Genomic DNA, 15041 nt, shown 5'->3' with positions numbered 1-15041 from the left:
TAGTCTGTTTCAGCATTATTTTCATATACTTCAGTACCATTAATTTATGTTGGGCCAGTGAAACTGGTTGTCAGAAAGAAGACTGTTTTCATTTGTCTTTTTATCAGATGCAAGAGACTTCAACTGACTTTTAACAAGTGTATGTACCCAAATTTTGTTGTAAACTTTAAATAACATAGCTACATGCACTTTGCGTTTCTTTCTACTCCTAACACAGGATATCAACTTTACACAAGAATTATAGACCTGGAAATGAAATCAGATGTAATGTGACCTTACAAAATAGCAGTCAGCTTTAGAAATGAACCATTTCGGTCTTTTCCTATTTCACTTATCTCCAAAACAAAAATAAAAATACTTGATCTAAGGAAGATGACATTGACAATCACACCACCTTTAAAAAATTGAAGTGCAAAGTTAAAATGCTAGCAAAATGCAAGCATGATTTCTGCAGTTATTTCTTAATGGGAATTAAAAGTATTGCCCCCCTCCTTTTTTGGTGCTGTATTAAGTTGGTCTGCTATTTGGAGAAAAAAACAAAACCAAGGTACAAGAATCAAAAAAATTTTTACCAAATGACTTACAAGAGCATAGAAATTATGCTAAATAGTGTGTGAGAAAAACCTCATCTCTTATTTTAAGAGTCAGCAAATTGCATACATACATATAGTAGACTACCAAAATTAAATAATTCATGAAATTATAAAGTCATGGAAAGTTTCCCTATGAACTTACAGTCAATAATTTAAAAACTCAGTTTAATATATGTAAATAATACTTTGCAGGTAATTGTTCTTTCTAGCTTGTTTTATGCCCCTTTTATTAAAAATACAATAAATGCACCACTGGCCACTGCGGCTCAGTTGGTTCGGCATTGTACTACAAAGTGAAGGGTTGCCAGTTTGATTCCCAGTCAGGGCGCATGCCTAGGCTGCGGATTCATCTCAGTTGGGGCATGTATTAGAGGCAACCAGTCGATGTTTCTCTCTCACGTAGATGTTCCTCTCCCTCTCTTTCTCCCTTCCCCTCTCTCTAAAAATAAATAAATAAAAATCTTTTAAAAATACAGTAAATGTAAAATAAGACAAAATCTCAATAGAGCCTTTTATTCTCAGATCTTGGTCTAGAATTATCTGAAATGTTTCTAGTTAATAATAATGAAGATTATAATTGGATGGTTTTGTTTAAAAAAAAATAATTAAGTGTTAGGTGGCCTATGTATTTTAAGAAAGGCCAGGACAACTTTACAACCAATCAAAGTAACTAGCATCATTGCATCTCTTGCTGCACTGAGTTATGTGCATCAACAAAAACCTGGATCTGAGAGGGGAAAACCCTTGCAGCCAGCTGCAAACCATAGTTTTACAATTTTTTTTAATATCAAATATTACGTTAAAATATTTCTCATTACTGAGTATTTTGGTGCCCCCTTAATTATGACCGAAGGCAAGTGCCTCAGTCAGCTTGCCTGAGCACTAGCCCTGTATTTGAAAACTGCCATGCACCACACATCCGTGCCCACAGCTTTATGGACAAGTTCTAGCATTAATTTTGAAAACTTAGCAATATCAAAAATTCAAGCACATTACCAGGATACCACTCTAACTTACCTGGGGTCACAGTCAATGAGGGCCCAGCCCCCATGGAACTTTTCATTATCAGGCAGCAGTAACTTCATGTAACTTTGTAAGAGTTGGCTAATCAGTTCCTGGTGACTTCTCTGATTTTCCTTATGCAAAGCTTCATGCTCTTTCTCCTTGTTAAATATGGAATAAAGATCTTCTGTCACTGGAATGCCTTGCATGAGGTCTAGAATATAAAGTGTTAATATCTAGCATCATCTTAGTTTACTAATTTATAAAAAACAAGAGAATTAAGACCTAAAGCCATTAAACTCTTATAAGAAAATATAAGTGAAAATCTTTGAGATCTTGCATTAGACATGTTTCTTTACATAGGATACTAAAATCACAAACAACAAAAGAAAAAGTGAACATCAAATGAAAAACTGAACATCATTAAAATTAAAAAGTGTTATGTTTCAAAAGGAAATAATGGTAGAGAAAAGACAACTCACAGAATGGGAAAGAATATTTACAAGTCACATATCTGATAAGAGACTTGTACCCAGAATATAAAGAATTCCTATAACTCAATAAAAAGACAAATGAGCCCATTTGAAAATGGACAAAGGATCTGAATAGACAAGCTAACTTCTTCCTAGCATGGCATGTGGCTCAAACTGTAACAAATCATTAAAACCCCATTTCCTGTAGTTGTTTGGGACAATGAGGCTGGAGGAGGCTTCTGAGATCTGCCACCACTGGCCCTACAAGGAGAAGCAATAGCCCAGACTGCTACTGGCCTCTCTGTCTCAACCTGGAAGAGATCCAGTTTGAGGATTAGGATGAAGCTGATGCTATGGATGGTAGAACAGAGACAGGGACAGAACCTGAGTCCTCAAGGATATAACTGACTCACTAAATCAACCAAGAAAAGGAAGGTGTCTTATTTTTCCTGTAATAAACTGCTAAAATCCAGTTTTTCAGTCAGCACATACCCTGTCTATGGCAAATGAACCAAGCTTCTTTACATCAGACTTCCCAAATTACTAAATGGCCTACCCACTGTTTCATGTATGATAAGTATCAGGTTAAAAAATAGAACTTAAAAAATATTTTCAGCCACAATAGGATAAGGCGTTACATTTGGTTCTAGTCCAGAACATTCAGTCATAGTTCAGAATTAATCCTAAAAGGTAATATTTTAATGACAATTAAATTTAAATCAAGCCACTGGGCAATCTACCCTCCATTTGCTCTTCTAAAAAACAATCAAGATTTTTTTTTAGAATCAGGATAATCTCTAAATCAGATATCCTAATATCCTGTTAAATCACACCAGTGGGAAGAAAGGACAGTCTATTTGTCCACAGCAAGAACACAGGATAAATGTCATGGATTGAAAGAAAACCAACTTGTTGCATCTCTCAGAATTGAGTAATGGAAAAACAAAAAGAACATGGAGATTTCAGTTGATGAGATTTAAGGTCCCTTATTCCTCACTCCAGGAGTCTCAACCCTGCCTTCTGTTCCATGAATAGCACACTGACAAATCTGTATGAAAATTGATGGGTTCTTGTGTTGCTCTAGCCTAAAACATACACCAAATCCTAATCTTCTAACATTTTGAATTAGATTCATTGAGTAAGATGATTAAAATAGAAGCATCAGTATATTATAAAACATATTAACTATGTTAATAAAATTGGTTTCTGTAAAATAGTCACAGAAGTAATAAGAAATTTTAAAGAAAGAAAGGCTTTTTACATTCCTTACCTATGACAGCTTGCCTATAAGCGTCCTTAAATCGATTCAGGTAATACCTATTTGCTGAGTTAACACCATCTTTCATAACTCCTGCTAACTTCCTTTCTCCAGTCCTTGTAAAGTCACCCTGTCAAGGAAAAAGTCATTTTGACAATTTATTTAAACACAAGAATGTTCCCAAAGTCAACATGGGTTTTTAATTTAAGACTAGAATTCTTTAGGCTTTTATAATTTCTAAACAATGTAGTTAAATTAAAATATCTACTAGTATTTGACTCTGACCCAAAGCATGTCAAATAATTAAACATGCTATCTATAGTAACAAGTCTTCAGCTAGGTAATGCTTTAAGGCAAAGCCGTTCTTTGCAATATACAGAATTTTGAGAATTTACAGGTCAAAATATTTTTCACAATAAAGGTGTCAGGGCAAGTCCTTAGAGAGGCAGTGACTTAAACTTAAGGCAAAGAAAGCACAGTCCCTTTTTTCCCCATGCCAACCTGGCTATTTCTACCCAAGGCAATCTCAGAAACAGACCTTGTCCTAAAACTGAAAATTTTGGAAGAAGATATTGCCAATTAATTAGTCATTCACAGGAAATAATAATTAAATACATATCTATTACAAAAGAGAGAGACATGAATACTGAGTCCAAAGGCATTTAATATCAAAGAAAAAAATTTTTTTTTCCAGCTTTGAGGTATAATTGACAAGTAGCACTGTGTAAATTCAAGGTGTACCACGTGAGCACTTGATATATGTATATATACTGTGAACTGATTAAGATTAGTTAATATATCTGTCACCTCACATAATTCCTGTGTGTGTGTGTGTGGCGAGAACATTTAAGATCTCCTCTCAGCAAGTTTCAATTATATGATACATTATTGTTAACGATTATGAACATGCTGTACATTAGATCCCCAAAATTTATTCAGTTTGCACCTTTTGAATGTCTCCCAATTTCCTCCAAACCCTGGTAACCATCAATTAATTCTGTTTCTAGAAGTCTGACTTTTTCAGACTCCACACCTAAGTGAGACCATACAGTATTTGTCTTTCTCTGTCTGGCTTATTTCACTTAAACATAATGCCCTCAAGGTCAATCCATGTTGTTCCAAATGTCAGGATTCCCTTTTTCCTCATGGCTGAGCAATGTTCCATTACACACACACACACACACACACACATATTTTCTTTAGCCATTCATCCATCACTGAACACATAGATTGTTTCTGTGTCTTCACCATTGTGAATGCTGCTACAATAAACATGGGAGTGCAGATATCTCTTCTAAATAATGATTTCATTTCCTTCAGATATACAGTGGTATCTTGGTACTCTTCATTAATTCATTTTGATGAGTGGCAAACAAGTGATGATGAAGCATTTTCTCTTCTGGGGTGGTGTAATACTCATACAAGTTCTAGTAAGTGTGATGAGTGGTGAGCAAATGCTGAGTGCTGAAACATTTTTTTCTCGTCAAAATGCAACAAGTACCAGGTTTGATGAGTTCTGATGCCAATGTGTACTGAGGTATGACTGTATACTCATCAATGGGATTGCTGGGTCATATGGTAGGTCTGTTTTTAATTTTTTGAGCATACTGTTTTCCATAATGGCTATGCAAATTTACATTCCCACCAACAACATATTAGGTTGGCCAAAAAGTTCATCGTTTTTTCCCCAAACAATGGCTCCAGTAGCACTTAGTTGTCTTTAACCTCATTCAAAACAATTTTGTTGGATTGTATTATGACACCTGTCACATCAATGTGCATTTAAAAAAAACATCAAAATTAGTAAATTTTTGTGAGGCCATTTTAATTTTGAAGATGGAAGAAAATATGCAACATTTTCAGCATATCATGCTTTATTATTCCAAGAAAAATAAAAACACAACTGAAATGCAAAAAAAAAAAATTTTGTACAGTGTGTGGAGGTGCTAAATATGACTGAGTAAACGTGTTAAAAAGGGTTTGTGAACTTTCATGCTAGAGACTTAAATTTGAAGTTGATAGCAATCAAATTGAGACATTGAGAACAATCAACATTACACCATGTGGGAAATACACAAATATTCATTGGTGAAAATGAAAACTGTGTCTTTTATTTTACAGAAAAAACCACACAGACTTTTTGGCCGACCCAATACAAAGGCTACTTTTTCTCCAATCCTTTGTCAACACTTCTCTCTTATCTTTTGATAATAGCCATTCTTACAGGTAGGAAGTGACATCTCATTGTGATCTCGCTTTGCATTTCCCTGATGATTACTGATGTTGAGCAAATGCTGAGTGCTGAAACATTTTTTCTGCATGTACCTTTTGGCCATTTGTATATTTTCTTTGGAAAAATGTCTGTTTAGGTCCTTAATTTTAACCAAAAATTGTTTTGCTTCTGAGTTGTATGAGTTCCTTACATATTGTAGATATACATATTAACTCCTCATCAGATATATGGTTTGCAAATACTTCCTCCCCTTTCTATTCCATAGGTCGTCTTTTCATTTTTGTTTTGTTTGTTTGTTTTTGCCGTGCTGAAACTTTTCTTGTCTGATGTAGTCCTTACCCATTTACTTTCTTTTACTTTTCTTGCTTATGTTTTTGAAATCACATCCCAAAAATCATTGCAAAGACCAATGTCATGGAGCATTTTCTCTATGTTTCATTGTAGGAACAAACTGTAAAGTTTCAGGTCGTACATTTAAGTCTTTAATCCATTTTGAGTTAATTTTTTTATAAGACAGGGGTACAATTTAATTTTCTTGCATGTGAATATCCCATTTTGAATAGTTCTATTCAAAACAAAGTCGCTCATTGTTTTGGGAAGAACAGGGGAAAATAGGAAGGGTGGAGCACAGGGGTCATGCCATTTTTGGCCAAAAACTGCTAAACACTCAGCGCTAAGTAGGCAGGTGCACTAGTAAGTCACCCATCATGAAATGGACAAATGCACTGAAAATCTTCAAAAAAAAAAATTCACTGAAGCCAAAAGCAGCCTCTCACAACGCCAGCTAGTTACGCTGATACAGATGGGTTTCTAGAACACTCACTTAGCAGGGGAAGCCTGAACTGGAAGAAGCCTGCCCTCCAGAATATAATTCTGGTTTTTTGGGGGGGGTCTCCTCTTGTATGCGTGGGTTTATTTCTAAGCTCTTGGTTTGATTCCAGGTTGGTCTATGTGTCTGTTTTAAGCAAGTGCCGTACTATTTTGATTATTATAGCTTTGCAGTATGGTTTGGAATCAGGGAGTGTTATGCCTCTAGCTTTGTTCTTCTTTCTCAGAATTTCTTTGACCACTAGGGGTTTCATGTGTCCATACAAACATTAGGATTGATTTTTGCTATTTCTTTGAAAAATGCCACTACAACTTTAGTAGGGATTGCACTGAATCTAGAGATGGCTGTGGGCAGTATAAACATTTTAACAATATTAATTTTTCTGATCCACGAACACAAAATACCTTTACATTTATTTGTGTCTTCTTAATTTCTTTCATCAGTGTCTTATGGTTTTCAGTGTACAGATCTTTCACTTTCTTGGTTAACTTTATTCCTAAGTATTTTACTGTTTTTGATGTTATTGTAAATGGGATTATTTTCTTTTTTATCAGATAGTTTGTTGTTAGTATATAGAAGCACCATTGATTTTTGTATGTTAATTTTGTATTCTGCAACTTTACTGAACTCATTTATTAGTTCTATCAGTTTTCTAGTGAAGTATCTTTTACGCTTTTTCTATGTATAACATCATGCTATCTATAAACAAATTTCCTTTTCCTGACTGTTCTGGCTAGAACTTCCAGTACTAACTATGATGAACAGGAGTGATGAGAATGGGCACCCTGGTTTTGTTCCTGATCTTAAAGGAAAAGCTTTTAACTTTTCATTATTGAGTATGATGTTAGCTGTCAGTTTGCCATATATGGTCTTTATTATGTTAAGATATGTTCCTTCTATATCCAATTTTTTAGAGTTTTTTATGATAAAAATACGTTGAATTTTGTCATATGCTTTTTCTGCATCAAGACTATGATATGATTTTTATCTACATTCTATTAGTGCAGATGTCACATTTATTGATTTGCATATGCTGAACCATCCTTACATCCCAGAGATGAATCCCACTTGATTATAATATATAATCCTAGTAAATTTGGTTTGTTGGAATTTTTTGAGAATTTTTACATCAATATTCATCAAGGATATTGGCCTATAGTTTTATTTCCTTATATTGTTCTGGTCTGACTTTGGTATCAGGGCCTCATAAAATGAGTTTGGGAGTGTTCCATCCTCTTCTGTTTTTTTGGAAGAATTTGAGAAACACTGGCATTAGTTTTTTAAATGCTTGGTAGAATTCACTAGTGAAACCATCTGGTCCTGGGCTTTTCTCTGTTGAGAGGTTTTTGCTTAAGGAGTCAATCTTTTTACGCACTGGTTCTGCTCAGATTTTCTGTTTCTTCATGATTCAGTCTTGGTAAGTAGTATTGTTTCCAGGAATTTATCTGTTTCTTCTAAATTGTCCAATTTGTTGGCATATAATTGCCAACAAAGTCTCATGATCCTGTGTATTTCTGTGCTATCAGGTGTAATGTCTCTTTCATTTATAATTTTGAGTCCTTTTTTCCTTAGTTAGCCTACCTAAAGGTTTGTCAATTTTGGGGTTTTTTTTCAAAAAAGTCAACTTTAGCTCTGTTCATCTCATCTTTGTTTTACTAGTCTCTATTTCATATTTCTGCTCTAATCTTTATTATTTCTTTCCTTCTGCTAACTTTGGGCTTAGTTTCTTCTTTTCTAGTTATTTGAGGTGTTCGGTTGTCTGAGTTTTTTCCTAATATAGGCATTTATATCTAAACACTTTCTGCTTAGAACTGCTTTTGCTTCATGCTCTAAGTTTTGGTATGTTGTACTTCCATTTTCTTTTGTTTTGAGATATTTTTATTTTTTATTTTTTAAAAGATTTTATTTATTTTTAGAGAGAGGGGAAAGAAGGGAGAAAGGGAGAGAAACATTAATGTGTGAGAGAAACATCAATCAGTTGCCTCTCACAGGCCCCCAACTGGGGACCTGGCCCTCAACCCAGGTGTGTCCTCTGACCAGGAATTGAACTGGCAACCTTTCAGTCTGCAAACTGGCGCTTAATCCACTGAGCCACACCAGCCAGGGCTGTTTCAAAATATTTTTAATTTCCCTTTTGATTTCTTCTTTTATCTTTTATTTCCACATATTTATGAATTTTCCAACTTTCCTTCTGTTACTGAGTTCTAATTTCACACCACTGTTGCCAAAAAAACAAAAACAAAACAAAACAAAAAAACTCTCTGATATAATTTTCCTTCTTCTTGAACTTGTTGAGATTTGTTTTGTGGCCTAATATAGATCTATCCTGGAAAATGCGCCACATGCACTTCTGAAGAACATGTATTCTCCTGTTGAGAGAGAGGTTAAGTGACTTGCCCAAGGTAACAGAACTAGTAAGAAGCAGGACTGGAGTACAAATTTGGGAGGCAAATTGTCGTACTAAGGACCAAACCCCATCAACAGACATGTTTTGTTTTGTCTATATTAGGTTTTAAAAAACAAAACAAATATTTCACATACAATTCCAGATTTCCAAACTCCCTTTAAAAACTAGAAGATCCAGCAACATTGGGCCTACATCCCCATAAGGAATTAGCAGAAGAGCACCCTCCTGAGACAGCATGTGTCCTTCCGTAGGTCCACACAACCCCATCTCTCCCTTTAATCTAGTGGGTGACCTGCTTGAGTCACATCACCTGGCCCCAGGAAAAATATGAATGTGTGACCCTCTGCCTTAGCCAAACATTCCAGAACAAAGCCAATGACCACCTGTAGCTCACATACCTTTCTCTTAAAAACAGAGGTGGTTTTAAACCACATTCTGTGTCTCACAGAATGATCCACAAATGCTTGTTGCAGGTATTTACCTTCAGAGCAGCGGTCCCAGCATACTGTCTGCTGATGGAGTCACCATTGTTGGCCCACATTATCTGATAGATCCGACTGCATTTCACCGGTAGTGGCTGCTCTGGGGGCATCACACCTAATTTTTTCAGCTAAAATTAACAAATTGGTGGGTTAATTACATACAAACCAGGACACCATAGCATAAAATGTATACTGCAGCAAAAGAAATTATGTTCATACACAATGTTTCTCTCCCTCTTTCACCCTCCCTTCTCCTCTCTCTAAAAATAAATTTTTTTTAAAAAAGCACACTGAAACAGCAATATTAATAGAGTGCTAATTGCCCAACAAATATTACCTCTGTGCTAGGGCTAGGGTTCCAAGAGATTTTTAAAATAATTATCTCATTTATTCCTCATAACAACCCTATGCAATCAATATGCTCATTACTCCATTTTATTTTATTTTTTTTAGAAAACTGTTTTTTTAATCCTTACCCAAGGATATGTTTATTGATTTTTTTTTAGAGAGAGAGGAAGGGAGGGAGAGAGCAAGAAACATGGATCAGTTGCCTTCCATACATGCCCACACCAGGGACTGAACCCATAACCCAGGTACGTGCCCTGACCAGTTATCAAACCCACAACTTTTTGGTGTACAGGATGACACTCTAACCATCTGAGCCACCCTGCCAGGCTACTTATTACTTCATTTTAAAGATGAGGAGAGAGAAGTTTGGAGAGGTTAAGTTCTTTGCATGGGGTCAACACCTAGTATGTGGAAGAGCCAGGGCTTGGACTCAATAGCCTGACTGCTTCAGTGAGACATTAGAAGGAATAGATTCATATCCTCAAAGGATAGTCACTAGGTTCTACCCAAAAAAACCACAAACCCCTGGAAACCATGCTAGGAACTTCCACCTTGGGAATTGGTTACTCAGGTGTTGGAGGGCCAAAAGCTCTAAAAGCAGCCATGGGTGATAGAAGTAATGGCTACAGGAAGCAGCTGCCACCAACTGGGGCATAAAGGCAAGGTACTGGTTCTGTGGTGCCAAAGGAACCAACAGCCCCAGTGATGGCACTGCTGACAGGAATCTAACACAGGTAAAGATGCTTGCCTCTTCTTCCTCCTTTAGCCTCATGACCTGCTTTTAAAGCTTGCTATTGGCAGGTACTGATCCATAGCCAGCCAGCCAAGCGGAAATGAAATGCGCAAACTCCCAGCTCCAAATACAGAAGGGAGGGTTCAGAGATGAGGAAAAAAGGTGGAAGTCAATATAGTACCACCCAATAAATTTTAAAAGGTTGGGACATTTTTTAAATAAGTACTTAGGAAAATGCCACTTGATTCAAGTTATTTATAGTAGAGGTTGTGCTTTCCAGGTTTTAATGTAACAAGGTTGTTTGTATGCCATAAATGTCCTAAAGAACAAAGATTTTAGTTACTTGTTCACACTTGGAAAAAACTAGAAATGAATATTTACAATCCAACAGACTCCAAATTACCTGCTGTTCCATGACCACTCGTGCTATGGCAGCTTGGACCACATTGGTGCGATCCAGGCAGTCCATGCAATTAATTCGAAAAATCCCTTCTTGTTTACATATTACTCCAGCTTGATCAACCCTTTTCAAAAATAGTATGGGATTATTTCAAAATATGTTTTTCAAAAACCACAGTTCCTTAAAGCATCACAACAAGAACAGTAGCACTGGTTATCAGTTTGCTTGGAATACCATTATGTGGCAGGCATTATTGAGCTCTTTGTAGACACTGTTAAACTACACAGTAACTTGACAAGAAAGATAGTACTATCCCCATTTTTAAAACCTCAACAAAAGTGCAAAAAGAGTCACTTGCCTCAAGTCATACAACTACTAAGTAGAGCTGACACAACCCTCAGTTATGCTTTTCTGCACATTCAAAGCCAGAAGGCACTTTAAAACACCATCCTGTTCCTCCTCTCAAATCCAAGCATAAATACATCTAAACTAGCTTGAACAGGTTCATTCACTTTACCACCCAGTGAGGAGCCGTGCAGCATGTCTTGCTCATCTAATTTCTCTGGCCACTACCCATGGCATAGAATCTAATAGGAAGTTCTCTTCTGTCCTTTAAGCCAATTTCTTCTTCCTGTATCTCCTTCCTGTAGTCTGAGAAACATGGTCCTTCTCTGATAATTTTGAATGCCTGAAAACTGAAACCTAGTTCCTCTAAGCCTTCCTTTCATGTTAGGGATGGCAAGAAAGAGGAGAAAGAAAATTAAGACTATGAAGCATTAGAAAGAATTAAAGAATAGTCATAGGGAAATTTACTCCACTTTGCCCAACCAGACTTCTCTTCCCTTTTCTAAGCTAACAATGCCTAATGACTAACATTCTCTTAAAAAGGAGAATAGGAATTGGGAAGCAATACAAGAAAAAAAAAATGCTTTCTCAGCTTGCTACTATTATTTTAATGCTTACTGGTACTAAACAAATACACATGATTTCACAGACCAAGAGTTTGTGAAACTGACTTCTTACGAAATAAGAAATACATACCAACACCACTTCATGTCAAGAATAATGTCATAAATGGCATCTGTCAGTGTTTGAACATTCTCAAATTTCATTCCACGGCTAAAATACAAGCCAAAAGAAAGAAAACATATTTAATAATAGTTTTTTTTAACTTCAGATATTATATTTAAGGTAGCTTGAAAAGTGAAATTATTACTATAAGTACATGAGGTTAACACTATTATAAATTATATAGGCAATTGTATAAATATTTACTGCACATCTGCATTGTGGAAGAAAATATACTTAAGAATATACTGAAACAAAGATATCAGAAGCTTCTCCCCCCACCAGTTTTTCAATAGTTAGGTAAATGAGCCCACATTAGAGCCAGGACCATGACACAAGACCTTACTTTCAGAATATGCACAAGTTAAAGTTATCATCAAAGTGGTTCACTAGCTGTTGATTTTCTAGAACAAATTCTACTGAGGTTTATCCATCGGGAAAGAAATGTTACCAACAGAGCATAAAAATGAGCCAGCAGGGTGATTTTTATTAAGTAGGGGACTCTGTTTTTTCTGCCAGGCTCAGGCTCAAGCAGAAAAGTAAAGCTCCGGAAATTCTTTAATTGAATGATAAAAGGAAAAATGGAACTCTAAGTCTCCAAGTTATTTTGGAACAGAAAGAGTATAAATATTTCAGGAATAATTAAGTTAAAACTTTAGCCAAAATAAAATCCATATGAAAATTAAAACAAAGTAAACAAATGATACTCCTTCCCTTTCCAACAATGAGAAGAAATTTTTCTTCCCAATAAAGAGAAACGTAGGTTCCTGTGACAGCATCTACCACAGCCATTGGAACTGATCAAAACTCATCTCAGGAAGCCATCTTACCAGTGCTCGTGGAAGTCAAATGAAACATAAGTAAGGTGTGAGTTGTTAAAGAGCAACACCTGCTTTAGGTAAGCGTCCCCAATAATTTTCTCTCTTCCTGCCTGGTCTACCAAGTTAATAATAACCTATGAGAGTAAGGGGAGAAAATTCAGTTTAATCAGATGTTAGAATCATAAGGTCATTTATTTGGAATTATGTGTTAGAAATATTTTATAGCTATGCTTAGAAATCAAAACACTCTAGCATCTATTTTTTCCTATAAAATTAGTTTTTTGTTTGTTGCATCTAGGTTTATGAGAACTGCTTACATCAATGGCATTAATAGCTTTTTATACATTATACATCTGCAATAACCAACTAGAATACATAATGAAAACAAAGTCCTTTGTAACAGCAAATCTTTAAAATATCTAGAATACTTTTAAAGGAAATATATAAGAACTACATATTGGACACTATATAACTTTGCTGATATACATAAAACAAATCCTGAATAAACAAAGAGACATTACCATGGAGCTAGGTGGCAATAACATAAAGATGTCAGGTCTCCCCAGATTAATCTATATACTGAACAATCCCAATTAAAATTCAATCAGGACCTTTCTATGGACTTGACAAGTTAATTCTAAAGTTCATCTGGAACAGTAAATATGTAGGAAAAAATAGAAAGCTAATAATAATAAAGGAGGACTTTGTCCCACTGAAGGATGAAACCCACTCTAAATCTATAGCAATTAAAACTGTGCTACCAGGGCAGAAGAGAGTGAATCAACAGAACAAGAGACAGGTGGCCTAGGAACAGATCTATGTGCATTAAGAAATCTAAAAGATAATAACAATATGCTCCTCGAAAAAACATAGGCTATTCTATAACTGGTATTGAGATAATTATCTACATAGGGAGGAAAAACTTACTTCAGCTCCCTACATCTCATTATACACAAATAAATTCTAAATGGATTAAGGATCGAAATATTTTTTTCTTCAAGTTATCAAAAAAATCTAGAACAAAATTTGGGATGATGTTTCCATAACTGTAAGATGGAACATGACTTTCTAAGTATAACATAAAGACAGAAAACATAAAAAGATAAAAAGATGTGACAATATAAAAATTTAAAACCTCTGTATAACAAATGACAATATAAGCAAAGATTAAAAAAGAAAAACAAACAAAAAGAACTACCTAGGGAAATATACCTGTAACATAAAAACCAGCTAAATAAATTCAATAATAAAAAAATGGGTAGAAGATACAGAGGATATTCACAAGAGACAATATACAAATAGGCAATAAACATGAGAGTACAACTTTGTTAGTACTCAAATACAATTTTTAAAACAGAAAACTAGTTTCACCTATATACAGGTAAACACTGAATGCTAAATATAGATAGCATTTGTTAGTACTCAAAGAAATACAATTTTTAAAACAGAAAACTAGTTTCACCTATATGCAGGCAAACACTGAATGCTAAATATAGATAGCATTAGTGAATATACGGAAAACAGGCACTGGCTCCCACTTTGCTGAGTAGGGAAACTGGTGTGACCTCATGAGGAGCAACAAAGTGACAGGCATCAACTTTATACACACCGACTATTTGACACATCCATTTCACTTCTAGAAGTTATTCTATAAAGCATACAGAATATATAAAAGGTGTCTTCTGGAGAATTTTTATAAGAGCAAAAAACTATGTCCTAGAAGTCCACCAATGGAGAAATCGTTTAACAGTTATGAGATACTACGTGAAAACAGGTGCAGAACAGTGTATGTCGGATAGGCCTCCTTTGACTTAAATTTTGAATGTGTATAAGTGCATGTGTCAAGATGTGTTCTGCTGCAAATGACAAATTACTGACTCAAATCCCAGAACAAAAAGTCAGGGGGTTGCATGTTCCAAACTTGCTTAATTCAGTGGTTACTGATGCCAGTTCTTTCCATCTTTTCATTCTGCCATCCCCAACATATTGGTCAATCCTCGGGCTGGTTCACTTATGGGCCTTATGTAACTACAGCACATCAAATCCAGACACAGCAACCTCAGAAGGACTATTGGTTCCTGTGCCTCTTTTTAGTAGAGCAGGAGGTCTTTCCCAGAAGGCTCCCAGTAGACCTCCCCTCACATCCAACCTCACAGTCAATGAATAGACACAGGCCCATGCAGTGCCACCCCGAATGAGTCAGACCCATCATGGGCCCACCTCCCAGAGAACAATTATCCAGGGATGAAGGTGGATAAGCAGACATTGTGGGGGATGCTGTGAGAAACGAGGAAGTCTGATCAACATACATTCCTATAAAACTGATGTGTACAAACAGGTCTTGAGAGTCTACAGGGAGCAGGAAAGAGGGTGGTGAGGAATTAATTTCTTCTG

At 35.7% G+C, this 15041-nt stretch overlaps 1 protein-coding gene across 3 annotated transcripts in view; it reads right to left on the bottom strand.

Annotated features, from left to right (window-relative positions):
- The window catches only part of INPP5F (inositol polyphosphate-5-phosphatase F), a 74367-nt gene that overhangs the window by 12370 nt on the left and 46956 nt on the right, over positions 1-15041 (bottom strand). For 2 of the 3 annotated variants that reach the window (XM_054581608.1, XM_054581609.1), the window contains exons 10-15: positions 12657-12781; positions 11800-11877; positions 10762-10882; positions 9277-9405; positions 3339-3456; positions 1611-1809 (exon numbers count right to left, since the gene is read on the bottom strand). In XM_054581608.1, coding sequence (XP_054437583.1) covers positions 1611-1809; positions 3339-3456; positions 9277-9405; positions 10762-10882; positions 11800-11877; positions 12657-12781 — 770 coding nt within the window. Of the gene's footprint in view, positions 1-1610; positions 1810-3338; positions 3457-9276; positions 9406-10761; positions 10883-11799; positions 11878-12656; positions 12782-15041 lie in introns of those variants that run through there. The other variant, XR_008529793.1, reaches the window with a different exon arrangement.

The sequence above is a fragment of the Pteronotus mesoamericanus genome, unplaced genomic scaffold (genome assembly GCF_021234165.1).
Source record: "Pteronotus mesoamericanus isolate MK-2021 breed Mesoamerican mustached bat unplaced genomic scaffold, CSHL_Meso_final contig_657, whole genome shotgun sequence".
NCBI lineage: Eukaryota > Metazoa > Chordata > Mammalia > Chiroptera > Mormoopidae > Pteronotus > Pteronotus mesoamericanus.
This window is presented reverse-complemented; position numbering and strand designations above follow the sequence as displayed.